Source organism: Aethalodelphis obliquidens, unplaced genomic scaffold (assembly GCF_003676395.1).
Source record: "Aethalodelphis obliquidens isolate GAN/ISIS:26980383/991018 unplaced genomic scaffold, ASM367639v1 scaffold3, whole genome shotgun sequence".
Lineage (NCBI taxonomy): Eukaryota > Metazoa > Chordata > Mammalia > Artiodactyla > Delphinidae > Aethalodelphis > Aethalodelphis obliquidens.
This window is the reverse complement of record NW_020837947.1, coordinates 9,755,649-9,770,096: the sequence shown is the minus strand read 5'-3', so window position 1 is coordinate 9,770,096 and position 14,448 is coordinate 9,755,649. Positions and strand designations below refer to the sequence as shown.

General features: G+C 40.4%; 1 protein-coding gene across 2 annotated transcripts in view; it reads right to left on the bottom strand.

The window, feature by feature from the left end:
* TMEM242 (transmembrane protein 242) overlaps nt 1-14,448 on the bottom strand; it is a 47,458-nt gene that overhangs the window by 20,529 nt on the left and 12,481 nt on the right. The window contains exons 3-4 of one of the 2 annotated variants that reach the window (XM_027082599.1): nt 10,790-10,927; nt 8,863-9,103 (exon numbers count right to left, since the gene is read on the bottom strand). In XM_027082599.1, coding sequence (XP_026938400.1) covers nt 9,083-9,103; nt 10,790-10,927 — 159 coding nt within the window. In that variant the 3' untranslated portion in view covers nt 8,863-9,082. Of the gene's footprint in view, nt 1-8,862; nt 9,104-10,789; nt 10,928-14,448 lie in introns of those variants that run through there. The other variant, XM_027082592.1, reaches the window with a different exon arrangement.

Sequence of the window (14,448 nt, the reverse complement as noted above, 5' to 3'; positions counted from 1 at the left end):
CATCAGAGAGGAACTGAGTGGTGGGAATGAAGAGGCTACTGTATTTTAATTAGATGGTCTGGGGAAGCTTCTCTGAGGGGGTGAAGTAAATTTGCGTTGAAACCCTGGATGGCAACACAGAGCCAGCCCTGCAAAGACCCAGGGAAGGAGTTTCCTGGGCAAAGCTAGAAAGGCCCTACACGTAAGGCTGGAGTGCTGAAGGAACAAGAAGGCCCAGGGCCTGGCAGGGCGAGGTGGGCGTGGGATGGGAGAGGTGATGGTGGTGGCTCAAGATGAGGTCAGCGAGGTAGGTGGGGCTACATCCTGTGAGACTTCCTCAACAGGAGATGCTGAAGGGTTTTTAAATAAAGGAGTGACATGATTTGACCTACATTTAAAAAATATCTACGTGGGAAAAAAAATTCTAGGGGAAGTAAAGGAGAGGCCGAGATACTAGACAAGAAACTGTTTCAATACACCAGGCAAAAGGTGAATGGAGGTGGAGAGAGATGAAAGAGCCAGGCTCTGTTTAGCAGCTGGGCTAACAAGCAGGTGCTCACAGCTTAGGTGAAGGGAATAACGGGAAATGAGAAAATCTACCATGATTCTCTGCTGGGTTTTTGGCTTGAACGACGCGGGGGATGGGAGTGGCACTCACTGAAATGGGAGAGACTAAGGGAGGAGCAAGTTAGGGAGGAGGAGAGGAAACCAGAACTTCTGGCTGGGATGTGGGGCTTTGACATGCCTGTGAGATGAGATGGACCACGTGCGGTTTCAAGGTAAATCTGAAGGTCAGGCTGGAGCTATGTATTTGGACATTATCAGATTGTATAGATTGTTTTTAATGCCAGGGACTAGGCAAGAGCACCAAGGACTGAGGACAGATGGAGAACAGAAGAGTGCAAGTATGAGGCCACTGGACACTCCAACACTTCCAGGTCTGCAGAGGAGGAGCCAGAAAAGGAGATGAAAAAAATGGCCAGTGAGGTGGAAGGGGTAGAAGCCAAGAGAGCGGAGAATGCTCCCTCGTGTCAAGTGTTGCTGAGAGGTCAAGTAAGAAGGATGACGACAAGACCTGGACCTGGCAACAAGGACGGCACTGGCGACCCACACCAGCAGTTTTGGGTATGCTGGGAAAGAAGCTGGACTGAGGAGAAAAAGGAGAGGAAGTGGAGACAGCGATCACAACCAACTCTTTTCAAGAAACCTCTCCTATGACGGGAAGCAGGCACATGGGCTGGTACCTGGAGGAGGACGAGGAACACCGAGAGAAGACTTTTAGAGGTGGGAGAAACTAGAACACGTCTCCACACACTGCAGCAGAGGGAAAACTGATCACCATCAAAGGCTGGGGATCATTATGGGAGCGAGGTCCTTGGGTAGATGGGGGTGGGAGGCGGGTGGATGCCCTCATGCGCGTGGGGCTTTGGCCGCAGCATGGATATTTCGCCCATGGTAGAAAGGCAGAGGTGCGGGGAAGAGGAAGGCCAGCGCATCCTTGCGGTAGTGTGGGGAAAGGGCTGTGACGGGGCAAGGTGGCAGGCAGGGAGAAGGAACCTTAGCTGTGATAAGCACCTTGGGGCAGGAAGGTGCCCCAGCTACAGTGGCTGTGAGGGTGGGGGAGGAGCAAGACCTGGTGACTGATCAGATACAGGGGTGAGAGAGAGTGCGGTCACGATAAAGTCCAGCTTTCCAGTCCAGGCCGCATTGCTAGATGATGGATGACACTGCCATTCACGGTGGGTGACCCGGCAGTAGGTTGGGGGGCGAAATGGGGGGGGTAAATGACAGTTCAAGTGGAAACACACGTAACACCAGTGGGACATCCAAGCATCAGTGTCCAGTCAAACGGGCCCGTGAGCTAGGAGCGCAGGGGTCTGGCTGAAGACGCGGTCCTGGCAGTTGTCTGCATGTGGATGAAGCCACTGGAATGGACAGAACCGTGGAGAAAATACCAGGGCAAAGGAGGAACCTGAAGTCAACAGGATGGTGGGAGGTGAAAAACAAGAGCCAAAGTAGGATCAGGAAGAAGTACAGAAAGAATAAGAACTATGAAAGCCCAGAATCTGTTAGCACAGAAGCAAATAGTAACTGATATATCTGAGTCATCAAGAAAAAGTGAAATTACGTTCAACACAATCTGCGTTGTGGAAAGATATACAGCACATTAAAAAAAAAGATTTCTTCTTAAAATTGTTAGAAGTATTTCAGTCAGGAAATACTGAAACAAAGCTTAAGGGGAAAGCATGCGCTATCAGGTCTGCACTCCACAATGCTTTGGTTAGAGATCTGCTCATGTGAGACCAATTTTCTATGCTCAGTAAGAAAACCCAAGTGAAATCAAGGCTACCTTCCCTCCAGTGGAGTGAGACTGGGAACATTCTTGAGGTGATTAAGCCTGGTTTGTGTCAGGCCTGGAACAAGAAGGCTTTTATGGCAGAGCTTATCTTTCCTGGTAAGTGTTGCACATTCTTACTTTATAAAATGCTTTATAAGATGCTTGGGGCCCTATTTTACTTGTAAAAGGAAACCGGTAGGTTTTTAAAGAGGAATCTTGGCAATACGCCAAAACGGCTGATTTCCCCCAACCCTTGGCAAAAAAAAAAAAAGGGACAGTACATCAGTCACTACGTCCCATTTTAAACTGAGCAAGTCCCTTTGATTCGGTCTCTCTGTCACCAAATTGCTCCTTGACATTCACACAGAGTACCTCTCACCACCGGGATGCCAAGCCCATTAGAGCTGCAATGGAATGGGAAATAAGGAATATAGAGATGTTCTTGTCACCTCAGACCTGAATTTAACTGATGCACAGTGCCACTTCCAATTAATTTAAAAATGATTCCAGGAAAAATATTCCTCACTGCTTAAGCTGTTTGAAGGCCCGAGGGCTTGACAGATGGAGCTATCTCTGCAAGATCATGACGACTGCGTTCTGGGCGGTCTAGGAAGTACCATCAGGAAGAGGAAGCAAGGCGGCGGCTGCTGACATAAGGCAGTCAGAATAAGAAACTGAAGCTTTCTTCCTGGGGGCGGAGCTGGTAGAAATCTTTGGAAGCACTGAAATTAGATTAGGCGAGGACATAGAGGGAAATGTTTCAGCCGTGTTTCAGACTTCCCCTGCAGACCACTCAGAAGTGGCTACCATTAAACAATTTGCCAGGAGACTCGAATTTGTTTTTAATCTTTGACCTAAACCAATGAAAAGTATACAGCATGAAGTTTATTTCCTTCTTAGATATCTTAGAAGTTAAAAACTTTTAAGCTTTTCCATAGTTTTATTTTACATGTGGGGTTCAAGCATTCACCCTACAATGCTGCTTTCATTTGAAATAAGTAAACACGGTGTAAGAATAAATGTATTTAATGTGAGATACACCAGAATGTTGGTAAAACTGAAATTAGCAAAAAGTAAAAGAAATTTGACTGTAATTAGCAAAAGCCCTCAAGCTGGTCATAAGGTAATTAAGAAGTGAGCCTAAATATTAATATAAAAGTATGCCTAGCAACAGCTACCAAAAAGAGCTGGAGAAAATAAATTTTATTAGAGTGCATTCACCATTGTCTCAGAGATAAGGTATAATATTACTTCTTTTAAAAGATCTTTCTTATAATACATACAGATGGCCAATAGGCACATGAAAAGATGCTCAACATTGCTAAGTATTAGAGAAATGAAAATCAAAACTACAATGAGGTATCACCTCACACCAGTCAGAATGGCCATCATCAAGAAGTCCACAAATAATAAATGCTGGAGAGGGTGTGGAGAAAAGGGAACCCTCTTGCACTGCTGGTGGGAATGTAAATTGGTGCAGCCACTATGGAGAAACGTATGGAAGTTCCACAAAAAACTAAAAATAGAGTTGGCATATGATCCAGCAATCCCACTCCTGGGAATATATCAGGACAAAACTGTAATTCAAAAAGATATATGTACCCCTATGTTCACAGCAGTACTATTTACAGTAGCCAAGACATGGAAACCACCTAAATGTCCATCAACAGATGAATGGATAAAGAAGATGTATATATATGTACAATGGAGTATTACTCAGCCATAAAGAAGAATGAAATAATGCCATGTGCAGCAACATGGATGGACCTAGAGATGATCATACTAAGCAAAGTCAGAAAGAGAAAGACAAATACCATATGCTATCACTTACATGTGGAATCTAAAATGACACAAATGAACTTATCTACGAAACAGAAACAGACTCACAGACACAGAGAACAGCCTTGCAGTTGTGGGGGAGGGAGGGACCGGGAGTTTGGGAGTAGCAAGCGCAAACTATTACATAGAGAATGCATAAGCCATGAGGTCCTGCTGTACAGCACAGGGAGCTCTAGTCAACATCCTGTGATGAACCATAATGGAGAAGAATTTTTAAAAAATCCTTCTTTGAAGAGGAAAGTCAAATGACACTTTTTAGAGAAATATTTAAAATATGTATGTTTTAACATGTTTTATTTTTTTAAAGAAAAAGAGGTCTGGCCTTACAAGAAAAAAGCAACCTATATTAGATGAGGAGGCAAGACTGGGGCTGGAGAGTATTCGTGACTCCAGTCACAGATTATTTCCATAAAAGCCTTTACAGCAGCAAGGTCTTCAGAGAGACACAATAAAGGAAGAAATTTTCCATGTATCAGATTGGCAAAAATTTCAGAGTAATAAAAGCTACTAATGGCAAGGGTGCTAGGAAACTTGTATACATTGCTGGTATCTTCTAAACTGTATAAGCTTTCCTGGAAGGCCATTTAGCAACAAATATTAAAAACATTTAAAAAATACACTTTGATTCAACAATAGCATGTTCTGTCTTTAGAACACATTTCTTGACAAAGAAGAGTACAAAAAGATGTATGCCTATAGAGGGTCACATGGTGTTTGATAGTAAAAAATTACAAACTAAATGCTGTTGGCTGGAGACCGATTAAGTAAATTATAACATACAATTGAGTACCATGTAGCCATTAAAAGTGATGGAGATTCATACACTCCACTGTGCAGAGATGTTCTTATGAGTATTCAGTGAAAAAAAGTTCCATAGTAGTACAGTAAAACAGTATTTATATATGATTATATGTGCATGCCTATAGAAGCTCTACAGGGATGTTCCTACTATAATAAGTGATTACAATTCAGGGAGATCTTTGGTGATTTTTGTTTTTGACCTTTTCTACACTGATTTTTTCTTTTCATACAATGAGTACATATATATATATATATATATATTTTTTTTTTTTTTTAATAAAAAAAAAGCCATGGGCTTCCCTGATGGCACAGTGGTTAAGAATCCACCTACCAATGCAGGGGACACGGGTTCGAGCCCTGGTCCAGGAAGATCCCACATACGGCAGAGCAGCTAAGCCCGTGCGCCACAACTACTGAGCCTGCACTCTAGAGCCCACGAGTCACAACTACTGAAGCCCACGAGCCTAGAGCCTCTGCTCTGTAACAAGAGAAGCCATCGCGATGAGAAGCCCGCACACCGCAACGAAGAGTAGCCCCCACTCGCCGCAACTAGAGAAAGCCTGCGCAGCAACGAAGACCCAATGCAGCCAACAAACAAATAAATAAATAAATTTAAAAACCCATTTTTGTTTTAAAAAGTAGGTCCTAAATATATTTTTTCTTTGAAAATAAACACCAATATATGTAAATAAAAACAAATACCTCTTATCCCATGGTTAAAAAAACCCTCCATTTATAAGAGTTAATTTTAAAATTTAAATCTCTGGACAATTTAAAGTATTTTACAATAACTGAGAATGTTTCCATTCATGGTTTTATTTCTATCAATGTTTTAGCTCCTGTGAAGACAACTATAAATGACATGCAAATTTAACTACGCCAGGTATCATGAATATATTCTAACACAACCACAGTAAATGTTAGCAGTGGGTGATTCTGACCAGTATTTTGAGATAACTTCAAACAAATGCAGAACACGGGTCCATTAGGCATAAAAAGCTATAGCGATTCCAATCATATCTATCAGGAATTTTTTATACACCTTATGTTTTTCCTTCAAAGGGAAGAAAAAAAAAACAAGACAGCCTAACCATAAATATGCTCAACCTCTTGCTCAATACCTACTATAAATAATAAAAGGTAAAAAAGTTTTAACATGTAAATAACTATAGGTGGCATGTTTTTTTCTTTTGACAACTGGGGGATTACCAGTTAGTATCAATAACGCCCTTACTGCCTGAAGAGCATTTATCTCCACTATTCTCTAAACTTAAAACATCTGCCCTAATAAACAATCTAATCACATCACCATGTTGTGCACTCACATGGCCCGAATGCACCAGGATCACGTGCACAGCTGCAGTAGGGAACCGTGAACCCATAGTGAATGTTCATTCTTTTCACAGTTCAGTTCCTGTTATAAAATTAATGCTGCCTCCATCATAACACATGATAAAATACCATAATTCAAAGTAAGTGATGAACCCATTCTGAGCAATCAGGCCATGCCCATGGCTGGTCAGCAGGGTGGAGCTGGTGTGGCGATGCCAGGCTGGACCTGCACTGATTCCTAAGCTAAGGCAGGCAGGGTGCCACTTTAAATCCCGGGCAGCCTGATCTGCTACAGTTGGCTGACAGGATAGCTTCCACTAGCTCTCCTTTTTTGGAACCTCTGATTAAATGATCTACCACTGTGTAAATTAAAATTTTTTATTTATATCTGATGTATTAAACATGTTCCATGCAAATGAAATTCTGCACTAATTATGAATAAACAAAGAGTAAACCCAAAACATTTCTAATAAACTGAAGAGCTTTGCTTTAAGCCTTTTCAGCCAGCAGATGTAGCTGTGAATTAAAATAGGGATGCAAGCTGCTCTTGGTCAGCCACTAGATGGCACCCTTTTCTATGGAACTGGTTTACACTGGAGATTTAATACAATTCAACTATTTTGACACTGGATTCATTCTGATTTACATGCATTTATCTAGAATGATCATCTCAATTACTTACTGAGAGCACAGACCGCAACCATTTTTGCGCAACATTTTTTGACTAAAACTTTTCATTCCTTATAGACACATGACATTTCCTAATGAGAGGAAGTAAACAGCGATAAAAGTTCATCACTGGGGGCTTCCCTGGTGGCGCAGTGGTTGAGAGTCCGCCTGCCGATGCAGGGGACAAGGGTTCGTTCCCCGGTCCGGGAAGATCCCACATGCCGCAGAGCGGCTGGGCCCGTGAGCCATGGCCGCTGAGCCTGCGCGTCCGGAGCCTGTGCTCCGCAACGGGAGAGGCCACAACAGTGAGAGGCCCGCGTACCGCAAAAAAAAGTTCATCACTGGAATCGGCAACCTCATCAAAACTCTCTAAATGCAGAGCTTCCCTCGTGGCACAGTGGTTAAGAATTCACCTGCCAACGCAGGGGACATGGGTTCGAGCACTGGTCCGGGAAGGTCCCACATGCTGCAGAGCAACTAAGCCCGTGAGCCACAACTACTGAGCCCACGTGCCACAACTTCTGAAGCCCACACACCTAGAGCCCGTGCTTCGCAACAAGAGAAGCCACGACAATGATAAGCCCGTGCACTGCAACGAAGAGTAGCCCCCGCTCACCGCAACTAGAGAAAGCCCGCACGGAGCAACAAAGACCCAACACAGCCAAAAATAAAAAAAAAAAAATTAATTAAAAAAACAAACAAACAACTCTCTAAATGCAGAACCGAAATATACCACATTGCTCTCCACAAGCCTCAGGGCAGGGTCATATAATAAGAATTTCCTTGGAAAGTCACCCATAACGCTTAAAAACCTATGCCTTATATACTAACAGTCCACTGGGGAGTGCTGTCTTAGTTCAGTGCCAGGCTCAGGGTAGGCCCACAAATGTCTTTTGAATAAACAAATTAATAAACACGACTGCTTTTAAAAGATGTGTCCTAAAAAAGTATCAGTGGGTTCATTTTTCTGTGAGACTTCTCAGATGTGGAAATCAAACTGATATGCCTAATGACTTACTGGTAGGGAGAGGTTATTTGCATTCTCTCTTTTTGGTTAAAGACATGAAGATGCAATACAAAAGGATTCCAAGTCTCCATACATTCAATAGTGCCAATCAGAAAAGAATCCCACGCCCAAATATTTTATTTAGGTTATAATCCTCTTATCAGTGCCATAATACAAAAACTTTCACATTCTAGAAACTAAAATAGCACAGTCTAGCCCATAAAGCCCAAGTTCTCAAGCATATAATTTAAATAACCTAATTTTGTTGGTCTATGAAAATTTGGATGGATTCATTATGACTCTTCTAAATCAAAGACTGTTCATATTTTCAAATACCTTAAAACTTTACTACTCAATTTATGACCTACATTACTAAACTCTAGAAACATTACCTATCAATTCCATGCACTCAATGTGAAGTACTAACAGACCGTCATTTTGATAGAAACCAAAAGCTTAATAACTTTATTATTATTTGCATGCCCCTCCCCCAAAGCAGATTTCATATGTAGTCAAGGAAGTTTTGTGTACTCCTAGGCAGTTGTGCTTTATAGTCAGCATAAATTAATAAAAATAAAATCTAGGACTATTTTTAAAAAAGCAGTATTATTGTCAAAGCAATACATATTTAAGAATTACACAGAAAAGTAAAATACAAAACTCACCCACACGCCCATAATTCTTTCACATATTACCACCAAACATATTTCCTCCCAATCTTTTCCATTTGTTTTCAAATAACTGCTCTCATATGAAAAAAGAATGGCTGGTCCTATACGAGAATGAAGTCAATTGTGATGTTGGGAGGTCCACACTGAAGATACCCAGTAAAACCTGTCAAATGATCAAGACTGTGTGGATCATTCCACAGTCAAAACCAGATTCACTACCTCCTTCCCCTTGCCCCTTCCACCTACTCCTTTATTTCCCACCTTAGCTAAGGGAGGTAAAATTGAAAACGAACCAGGTTCTGCAGACCATCAGACTTAGCTTCAAATCTTGACTCTGCCAATTACAAGCCGTGTGACTTAACCTGAGTCCCTATTTCCTCATTTACAGAATGGGGGATATTAACACCTACTTCATAGTTGTTGTGAGGATTAAATAATCTGCTATGTCTAAAATGTCTGGCACAATGCCTGAAATGGAAGAAGAGATTTTATATTGGTCAAAGCAAAATTGAGGTAACAATAAAAATCATCAAAAATCTTCAGTAATGGGTTTTCTAACTTTTTTCAAGTAATCCCTACTTTATTATTACGAACAGTGAGTAGCAGGCAGTTACTTAAAAAATAAAGGTTACTCAGACTAGGAAAAAAGCGACATCTGTTTGTCTATCAGTATATTTTAAGTGAAAAGTACAATAATGCCTATGTAGTTATTATTAAACTAAATGTGAAAAATTCAATAATAATAATACCTATTACTCCAGCAATTCCCTCTCCCTTGCATCAATTCCCCCCTCCACTGAATCACTCCTATCAGCACGCACACATGCTGTTAATTCTCCCAACTTTAAAAAAAAAAACAAAACCTCTCTTGATCCCATTCCCCCCTCTAGCTACGACCCCATTTCTTTCTTTCTCTTTACAGCAAAGCTCAAGACTTGCCCATACACACTGCCTCCAAGCTCTGTCCTCCATTCTCCTTCGGATCCACTCCACTCAGGCTTTACCACCAATGACCACCACATCTCAGTGAACTACCAGTTCTCATCCTACATGACGTATACCCAGCATCCTCCTCCTTGAAAGATGTTTTTTCACCTGGCATCCAAGTCACCATTCTCCTGGTTTCCCCTGCTTCTTCAGCAGGGAAACCTTCTCTCATTCCTCAACCTCTAAACCTTAGGAGCTCCTAAACCAAGGGCTCCTTCCTCAGACCTCTTCTCTTTTCTCTCTACATTCACTGCCTATGTGAGCTCATCTGATCTCATGGTTTAAATACTATCCACATACTGATTTAGATCTTCACCTTGACCTGTTCCCTGAATTCCAACTTCTATATCTAACTGCTTGCTTGACTCTCCACTTGGCTATCTAAAATCTACCTCAAACTCGTCAGTCCCAGACTGAGCCCCTGACATGATCCCCTAATATCTGCTCCTTTCACACTGGTCCCATCCATTTTCCAGTCGTTCAGACCAAAAGCCTGGAGACATCCTTGACTTTTTCTCTCACCTCCCACATTCAGTTTATAACAAGTCCTTGTTGCCCCTACCTTCAAAATATATCCAGAACCTCTTTTCATCAACTCTACTTCTGCCACCCATTCTAAACCACCACCAATTCTCACCTGTCACAAACAGCCTGGTCCACAGAACTTCCTACCAATAGTTTAAATAAAAAGAAGCCAAATATTCCGAATGTACAGCTTTTTACCTTGGAGTATAAGTTACACACACACAGGTACTAGGCTCTTTTTCCAATAATGTGTAAACACATTAATAATTTAAATAATAACTTTAAAATGCTTTATTTTAAACGATGTTTATATATATGGATGTCAAACAGCATAGAAAGTTGTTCCAAATTATTTTACTGAACAAGTAGCTCCCACAAATTTATACAGAACGAACATTTGCTATGCATTAGTCATTACTTAATTATATTTGAAGTTTCACCACTCTTATATATTTAAATTATTTATATGATTTACAAGTAATGAGAAGCTACCTAGTTATTAGTAAAAATTTAGTCAATTCTCTATCATCACTTCACAAGATAGTGAATAAACTGTATGCAAATTTGAAAACCTGGAAGATTCAGACCTCACAAAGTAGAATAAACATTCCAGATAGCAATTCCAGGACTGCGGTTACTTACACTGTGAACTCCTAAGGCCTTCCAGACTGCGAAGCTGATCACACCAACCCCACACCAGGCATAAAGTGAGCCCCACCCCAGGGCTCGCAAGGCAAGGGAAGACCCGCTCTCCGGTAAGGCAGCCGTGGCCACACTTCCCTGCAATGAAGACACAAAGGTTCTGGTAAAAATCATCATTCTGAAAGAAAAAATATTTGGAAAGTGTTTGAAATTAATGACTCTCTGTGTCAGCACCATGATACTAGGAAGCCAGACCAACCCAAGTTCATGCACTTAATAACTGCATGACTTAAGGCACAACTGCTCTGACAAATATTTGAGTGTGCAAGGCACCGTGCCAAGATCCGCGCTAGGTACACAGAGCAACTTCTTTCTGACAGAACACTTAAGACCTGGTGAGGGAGGGGGGAAACACGGACAACTAGAAGTAAATTATGATCTAAATGGAAAGGGCAATGACAGAACTGCATATACATACAGGGCACTGTGTACCCAGAGAAGGAGCACACCTGATCGACTTGCAAGAAGGGGAAGTTTTAAGGAAAGCTTCCTGGAAGAGGTGTGCTAAATCTAAATTTGAGAAAAGACTTGTGATATAACTCATTGTGAGGACTTCTAAATATTTATGCAAAATGCCTGACATATAGTAGAAATTCAGCTCCTGGCAACTATTAATAAGAAACTAGAAAAACAACAGTAACCCTCCTCCCAAGTTTCAAGATATAATATTAAGGTAAAAATCTACAATTATACTAATTGAACAACTTTCAGACTATCAGCATAACGAACTTGACTAGAGAAGAATAAGAATGCAACGAGCACTTCAAAAAGGAATAACCGAGGGAGATCCCTGGTGGCCTAGTGGTTAGAATTCCAGGCTTTCATGGCTGTGGCCTGCGATTATGGAAGTGAGATCCTGCGGGCGAGGCCAAAGGAAAAAAAAAAAAAACCTGCCCCCATTACGAAATGTGCTGGGGTTGGGGGAGGGGTGGGTGCACTGTAAAAAGAGATACTGGGAGGAATGGTGTACTAATTTCTAAAGTCCCTTCCAATTCCATGACTTAGTAATTTATGAATTTATTTATTTATATTTATTTATTATTTTTGGCTGCGTTGGGTCTTCAGTGCTGCGTGCAGGCTTTCTCTAGTTGTGGCGAGCGGGGGCTACTCTTCGTTGTGGTGCGTGGGCTTCTCTTGTTGCCGAGCACAGACTCTAGAGCACGCAGGCTTCAGTAGATGTGGTGTGTGGGCTCAGTAGTTGTGGCTCGTGGGCTCTAGAGCGCAGGCTCAGTAGCTGTGGTGCACAGGCTTAGTTGCTCCGCAGCATGTGGGATCTTCCCGGAGCAGGGCTCGAACCCATGTCCCCTGCACTGGCGGGCAGATTCTTAACCACTGTGCCACCAGGGAAGCCCCATGTTTAAAATGTAAGTTGACAGTGTATTTTTATTTAAAGATTTAAACTCTGAAATAAAGAAGATACTCCTCCACTACACTGGTCAGACACTCATTGGAGGACAATATCTAGGGTTAGTGTCTACTAATTTAGGTTAGAAGGAGCTCATAATAAGAAAACAACAAAACAGTAAAGCTCTGGTATGAAGGGAACTAATTTAATTTTTTGTAAAGTATGGTGATTCTATGGATGTGGTGAGCTCTTTTTCCATATCTATTGTTTCATGAATAAAACTGCACAAGTGGCATTCACATGCTAAATGTTTCTTTTTACTATTCATACCATTAAATTACATTGATCAGAAGGACTAAAGCCACATTTTTCCTTATACTGTTAAAGGACCATTAATCTTATTTTAAAATGAGATTAATTTTTAAATAAGATTGCAGGACTGCAATCTCCCAGGGATCCTGTATTTCCAAATACTATATCACAGTTAATAATTTTATATATATATATATATGCACATAATTATATATATATTGCTCCCTTACTATATGACAAGCACTGTTCAAAGCATTTTGCATATAGTAATTCATTAAGCATTTTACTTCACCTTACTCTGTGAGACATGTACTATTATCCTCAGTTTACTAAAGACCAACTAAAGTAGAGAGAGATTAAATAAGTTGTTCAAGGTTTCATGCTTATAAAAGCTAGAGCACTTAAGCAGCCTGGCTTTACGGACTAAGTGGAATTTGCCATTCAGTCATTTATCACTTCTGATTCTAAATACAACACAATACAAAATGTAAATGAAAGTCTCTTTTTAAGTGGAAACAAATCATAGTGTAAATTAGAATAAAAACATCATTACTTAGGATAATTCAAATATTTACACTACTGGAAGTAGAGAAAGAAGTGATAATACTTACGGGCCTACTTGAAATGTAACCAAGGGGCATTCACTTATTCCCATAGTTTGACATGAATATGAAATGTAATTTATCTTTAAAATTTTTTTTAAAGGAGACTGCAGAATTTAGGAAATATTAAGAATTTATTATTTTTCCCTGTGAGCCTGTCTGCTAAAACACATTAAATATCAATGAACAAAAATAGTCAGAAACAATAAAAACTTGAACTTCCTCAAAAGTTGTATCTTATTTTTTTCTGATTATATATCATCGTGGAAAATTTGGTATGTATGAGAAAGCATAAGAATGAATGAAAAAAAACTCCCTTTTATTATCCAGTAAAAACCATGTTAGACATTTTGACATATTCTCCCTCCTTCTGATTGTGGACATTTTAAAAACAACTTAACACCATTAAAATGTTCTTAATCTTCAACTTTCATCCTCTCATTGTGTCAAAAACTCAAATATTTTTACTGGTTACACGGCACTGATTTATCATAATTTACTTAGTCATTTGTTATTAATGTACGCTAGTTTCACTTTTTTATATTAATTTTTTATATTAAAAACTTCTTTGTGCCTAAACACTGACTTGCATTTCTGATTAAGTCCTTGGGGAAAATTCCTCAAAGTAGAATTATTAAGTGGAGAATCATGAATATTTTATAAGCTGATAAACACTATAAACTGTTTTTCAAAAGGTTGTTCTAAGTTACAATGCTGTTTTATGAGGACCATTTCAAGTTGGCCTGCATTAGATGGTCTCAGTAAAAATAAAAACACGAAAAAAGAAACCTTTGAAATTTATATAAGACTATTTATTTTCTTTGAGGTACGCGGGCCTTTCACTGTTGCGGCCTCTCCCGTTGTGGAGCACAGGCTCCAGACGCGCAGGCTCAGCGGCCATGGCTCATGGGCCCAGCTGCTCCGCGGCACGTGGGATCTTCCCGGACCGGGGCACAAACCTGTGTCCCCTACATCAGCAGGCGGATTCTCAACCACTGCGCCACCAGGGAAGCCCTATAAGACTATTTATAACTTACATTTCTATTGTTACTGAGAATTATTTGTCCAAGTTATTATAAGCCAATGTTCACATCTTTTGAATTGCATATTCATGGTTTTTGTCCATTTAAAGTTTTCTGATTTGTATATTCTTTCTATATTAATGTTCTTTGAAGCCCTTATACCTATCATATGTGCTATCATATTTCCCTAGTTTGGTTTGCTTTTATCCTTTTATTTTGCTTATTGTTTGTTTTTGGTCAAAAATGCATTCTAATGCTTTTAAACTTACTAAAATTTCCCTCATCTGGAAATTGGTTCAAGATGGCAGAATAGAAGGA